Raw genomic sequence first — 5,998 nt, 5'->3', positions numbered from 1 at the left:
TTTTTTTTTTTTTTTTTTTTTTTTTTTTTTTGCTTACTCACCATCTTAGCTTGTTTTTCTTTTTAGCCTTTCCTTTACAGCTTTACTTGGGAAGATCACAGTAACCTGTTCTTTGTTTCCCTGTTTTCTATTTAGCTGTTTCTAATTTCATTTGCTTTCTTTGTTTCTGGGACTTGCTTCATTAAGATGTCTTATTCTGTGGAGTTAGACTTTTTCAGTTTTATCTCAGGAAACTATTTGGCACCCTCCCATCATGCAGAAGTTTTAGGGGGAGATCCTCATTTTGTGGCCCATTCCTGGTGCTCCCCTCCTGAGAGGCCAGCCATCATGGGGCTCAGTGATCAGTTATTTCTGGCACTAACCTTTACTTCTGTATATGTAGAATCTTGGATCTTACATTTTATCTACCTGTGGATTTACTTTCTTTGTCTTTCAAGGCTCACACCCGTCTCTTTCAGTTAAGTCCACCACTATCTGGACATTTGCCATTTTTTAGTCCTGTCTTGACCCCCCCTTCTCTTTCATGAGTCTGCTTGTTTGGGTTGACTGGTCAAGCTTTTAAGTTAGTACTGACTTCCATTCAGTGTTTGTTTCATTTGGGAGTCTTTATCACCTTGTTTTTTCAAGACATGGAGCTTCTAATTTTCAAGGCTGTCATGCCTCCTTTTCTTGCTATACTTTGTCTCCATTAGATACTGGTGTATCAGCAGAATACACCCTGTTCTCCATCTTTTCTCATTTTTCCTGCTTGAATTTGCACCTGTTCACTGATGCCTTTGTAGCCAGATGGTGAGTGGTTCTGGATACTTTTGCCATTTTTGATGTTTGGTTTCCTACAGAGCAGTCTTTTCGCATCAGTGTTCTTGAAATGTGGGCAGTACAATGTGCTGTATGATTCCTTTTATTCTCGATACTTATCTTCTTCTACCTTGACCGGTTAGATTAAACAATTCATCTGACTTATTCATTTCTCTGCAGAAGATGATTTCTTTTGTTTTCTGCATGTCACCTCCCATCAAATTCATCATCTTACAACTTCTCTTACCTCTGGGTGTTGATGTCCCCTGAATGAGATACTGCAGGCAGGGTTGTGGATGACCCTCGATGGGGAATACGTTTCTCTCCCGTAATCTTCACTGAGTAGAGGATAACAGAAAATGCTAAGCCCATTGCCCACTTCTAAGTGCCTGCTGTTGAGATGTTGCTTTCTGCAACACTAGTAGAGGATAACAGAAAATGCTAAGCCCATTGCCGACTTTTAAGTGCCTGCTGTTGAGATGTTGCTTTCTGCAACACTACTTTGGTAGTTTATATATTTTACTTTCCAGCTGTACTGCACAAAGAACAGCATTGGGTGTGTTTTCCTGTCTTTACCTTGCCATCTCCTGCTGTCCATTTTTGCAGTAATCCATTGCAATATCTTACTGTGATATCTGATATAGATTATTACTGTTCAGTCAATGCACCTCTTCAGTGTTCTCCCCTATGCAAATTCCTTCATCCCAGTTTCTTCTAGTGGAATGGGAGAATCCTTTCTCCTTCAGTACCAAAACATGGCGAGGTCAATATGGAAAACTTCCCTGTAAGTTGGTGTGAGACCGACTGGATGCACCTCTGAATTGGAAGTAGGACAAGGGTGTCTACCTGAAAGTGTAGTACAGGACATCCCCTATAGTGAAATTCGAACAATTTCTGGTTGTTGTGGCCAGCTAGATGGGTCTTAAATTCTTCTTGGGATGCAATTCTCAGATGATTTATCTCTTCACTTATTTAGTCTGTTAAGTTCATCATGTATTTCTTAATACTGTGCAGACTGACTTGTTGCCCTTGCCACACTACTACACTTCTATGACGCACTGAATCCCTGAGTTATTCAGGCCAGTTGAGCAACTTTTCCATTCCACCCACCATTACAACACTTTATCACCATGCAGGAGGCTCTTTCGACATTACCATTCTGATCTACCACTTGTATTGGGCAAAAACGGTATTCCCTGCTTGAAACGGATGTGGCCTCTCACCGATTGTTGCTACCACTAGGCCCCCTTTAATGGGAGACTCCATGAAAATTCTCTTTCTTTCATTATATACCCAGAAAGTCGCTTATCTTTTTAAGTTCTATATCTACACCAGTCTCTCCACCATCTTCTCAGTATGGGATTCTAGTTATCTCTTCTGTGGTTTGATGAGTAGCATTTTTAAAGTTACATTTTCCTTAGCTGTGTTTCAGATAGGTACTCGCCTCCTCATGGAACCACCCACCCTTCCTCCCCACTCATCAAGAAGCATTACACGTGGAGGATGTGGCATCCTCCTGTTGGTTGAGGGGTATAATTTAATGCTGATTACATCAAAGATGGCCTTGTTACACATTATTACATTCATGATGTTGGGAGTGATTTTGAAAGGTGGACCTTTTATCTTCAGGAGCAAATGTTAAATTGGCCAACAAGTCAGATTCATTAGATGTAATTATAGGTGGGCTAGATAGCTCTTTGGATGCTTATTCCAAATCTGTTTTTGGTTTTCGTGATAAGACCGATCAAATTTGGAAGTTTATTGCCTTAATTATAATTCAAGTTGTTGTACGTTTCTTTTTTCATAAGTGTGTACTGTATAAATTTAACCAAGTGTATGGTGTGTATAACGTTTATGGGAATTATACATAAAAATTAATAAAACTGTAACGTTAACTAGCCCAATGTGTGATTATTACCTAAATTGTGCTCAAATTAACACCAGTCATATTTCAATAACTAGATGTGCTAGACAAAGACTGGAAAACAGATTTGAAATCAGCATAGAAAAGTGTGTTTACATCTCTGAGGAGTGAAAAAAGTTTGATTTTGTCGACCAGTGTTATTTATGTGTGTAGGGGTGGAAGTTTTGTTTAAAGGCTTGTAGCATGCACAAAAACATTTTGGCAATGGCACAGGGTATTAGCTGTCTGTTCTGTATAGAGGTGAATATTTATCTGCGGTACATTTTTAGATAAGGAAAAATTCTGAAGTAGTTGTAAAAGTTTATCCAGTTATATATATATATATATATAATGAATGAAATATGTTTTACATTTACTGTATGCCCAAATAATGTGAAGTTTCACATCTAAAGTTAATTATAAAATTTAATAAATTATCCGTGAAATGATGAAATTCATTAGAAGTGAGTGATTGTAAGAAGCTAGAAGTGAATAAGAGGCTTTTTTATTTTTTTCTTCTGAAATCAGTATCTTGCTGTACACTAAATCTTGTGTTTCTTCCTGTTCTGGTTTGATTTTAAGTTGATTAAAGGTTTCATTAAGTGAGAGTGCGTGGTTATGGTTACGTTCTAGGAAGCTTGTGCTGTAGGCATGGAAGCTGCAATAGAAAAACTGATAAGGTGATCACAGCTTACAGAGCTCATGGATGGACCTGGATACGAGGAGTTAGCATAGAGGCAGTTCTTGCAGAACTTACAGGTAATTACTACGTTACGAAATGTAGGTACTAATAACACGCATCCGTTAAATATAGCCTTTTAGAGAAAAACACAGTGACCCTTTCAGGTGGTTAGGGCACTTGACTCGCAAGCTGCGGGTCGTGGGATCGAATCCCCGTCACAACAAACGTGCTCGACCTTTCAGCCATGGGGGGGGGGGGTGATAATGTGACGGTCAATCCCACTATTTGTTAGTAAAAGAGTAGCCCAAGAGTGATGATGACTAGCTGCCTTCCCTCTAGTCTTACACTGCTAAATTAGAAACAGCTAGCGCAGATAGCCCTCCTGTAGCTTTGCGAGAAATCCATAACAAACAAACAAACCCTTTTAGGTTAGTGTTTTTTGTACTGTGGAGTGGATGTGCTTCAGGATGTTTAAACTGAAATGCTATTAATATTTATTTTTCATTCCATCCTTGCTAGACTTAGGAGAGGAGGAGCCATAGTGATTGACATCCTTTGACTTTTTTTTCATTTTCACAGTAAAAATACTTAACCAAAATACATGTTAGTAAACATTTACCAAATAGTATCCGGTTTTGACATAAAAAGAAACATACAATTTGATATACTTTTTCTATCATTTTAAATTTTTGATTTTGTGAAATTTTCAGAATTTTGTTGAGAGAGACCTCTTTTTGTTAAAAAACATTAATTGTTTAGAGAGACCTCTTTTGTTAAAAAAAACATTAACTGTTGAGAGAGACCTCTTTTTAAAAAAATATGTTAACTGTTGAGAGAGATCTCTTTTAAAAAAAAATGTTAACTGTTGAGAGAGACCTCTTTTTAAAAAAAAACGTTAATTGTTGAGAGAGACCTCTTTTTTAAAAAAAAACTAATTGTTGAGAGAGACCCCTTTTTAAAAACATTAAAAATACTACTTTTCATCTGAGAATTTAGATTTTTTTTATTGTTGATCAAAAACCTCACTTTCAAGTTCATCAGTATTTGTTGATATACTTCTGTGACATTTTATTATTATTTTACCATCCATCACTTGCGGCTAATAAATCATAAAACAGCAAAAATGGATAAAGATTGGTGAACCTACAATCTGACCACAAATTGGTATCAGGTCACATTAGGTAACAAAATGCTTGCTAACAGTGATCTTGGTTAAGATAAACTTGGTTCCTTTTCAATGAATAAGAAGTTGAGTCAACAGAGTATTTTGTGTTCATCTAATGTACCGTCTAAGCCTAATAAGGCTTAATTTTACTTACTTTTGTTAAGAAATGTGTAACAATAAATTAAAAATATACATAAAAAAACATGAATTTGTTGTACTTATTGAAGCAAAGTTAACTTAAATATACTTTCTTTCATAAGTCTCATTGAATATCAAAAATTTGAGTGTCCAACAAAAAGAATTCACGTACGTTTCAAATGTGCATTTTAGAACACAAAAATATATCGATAACTAGAATAGAATCTCCCAAAACTACAATAATTTATCTAGCTTTCTATATAAGCTATAAATAGGCTAAAAAAATTTGGTTATATGTTCGGAATAGCAATGTAATGATCACGCATCTAAAGACTTTAGTCAAGTAAATAACGCAGGCATCAAAACTAAACAACCAGTATCTAGCTTTCTGTAGAGGAGATTTTGCCTTTCCTATTATCAACACGTTCATTAGCTGTTTAAAATCGATTAGTAATCAATGTCTAAAATCAGAGTGAGAGGGGAGGGGCTTCTCTTGCAGGTTTGACAAATGTATATCTGACACCTCAGCAAATCAAGATGGTAGGAGGTGCAAATTATATATAGTTTGTTTCTAATTGGTTGGAACTACTGCATCCTGTTTTTAATGTTAGAAAATTCTGAAGGCGAGGAGTTGGAGCTTAGACACATTAGAATAAAGATTGATAATTTTCTTTAAATTTTTTTTTAGATTAAAAAGTTATAATTCAGATAGTAATATAAAATTTTGAATTATAAACCAATGTTTCTTGCCAAGTTTACTGACGTACATTGATAATAAAGTGGTTGAATTAAAGTTTTGAATGTAACACTCTGAAAGATCGTGATATAAATACTTGCCACTGAGAAAAGAGTTAAATAAATTAATATTTGTTTTATCCACAGGTCGAGAAAAAGGCTGTGCGAGAGGTAAAGGTGGATCCATGCACATGTATTCAGATAATTTCTATGGTGGAAACGGTATTGTGGGTGCACAAGTATGTGTTCAATTTTAAAGCATCAAATAATATGTGGATTATACTGTTCTGTAAATCTTAACTTTGTAAGTTGAGGGTTAGTGTAAACCTTTTGTGTTTCAATCATCTGTGAATTTTAGTTAAATAATAGTATTTCTGCAAATTTTGCTATCTAAACTCTATGGCTCAGGAGAAAAAATGAGGGCTTATAATGCTAAAATTTGGGTTTTGATATTTGTGGTAGCCGGAGCACAGATAGCCTATTGTGTAGGTTTGTTATTAATAACTAACAAATAAACAAGTTATTTCGCCCGGCATGGCCAGGTGGTTAGGGCGCTTGACTCGTAATCTGAGGGTCG

General features: G+C 35.9%; 1 protein-coding gene and 1 long non-coding RNA gene across 2 annotated transcripts in view; one reads left to right on the top strand and one right to left on the bottom strand.

Moving 5' to 3' along the window:
- LOC106468033 (probable pyruvate dehydrogenase E1 component subunit alpha, mitochondrial) overlaps window positions 1-5,998 on the top strand; it is a 21,564-nt gene that overhangs the window by 8,004 nt on the left and 7,562 nt on the right. Inside the window, 3 exon segments of the mRNA XM_013928431.2 lie at window positions 3,335-3,371; window positions 3,374-3,460; window positions 5,569-5,660. Of these exon segments, the coding sequence (XP_013783885.1) occupies window positions 3,335-3,371; window positions 3,374-3,460; window positions 5,569-5,660 (216 nt within the window).
- LOC111087919 overlaps window positions 725-5,998 on the bottom strand; it is a 15,127-nt gene continuing 9,853 nt past the window's right edge. Inside the window, exons 2-3 of the long non-coding RNA XR_002612540.1 lie at window positions 4,052-4,056; window positions 725-734 (exon numbers count right to left, since the gene is read on the bottom strand). This is a non-coding gene — a long non-coding RNA (uncharacterized LOC111087919). The remainder of the gene's footprint in view (window positions 735-4,051; window positions 4,057-5,998) is intronic.

Source organism: Limulus polyphemus, unplaced genomic scaffold (genome assembly GCF_000517525.1).
Source record: "Limulus polyphemus unplaced genomic scaffold, Limulus_polyphemus-2.1.2 Scaffold2843, whole genome shotgun sequence".
Taxonomy (NCBI): Eukaryota; Metazoa; Arthropoda; class Merostomata; order Xiphosura; family Limulidae; genus Limulus; species Limulus polyphemus.
This window is presented reverse-complemented; position numbering and strand designations above follow the sequence as displayed.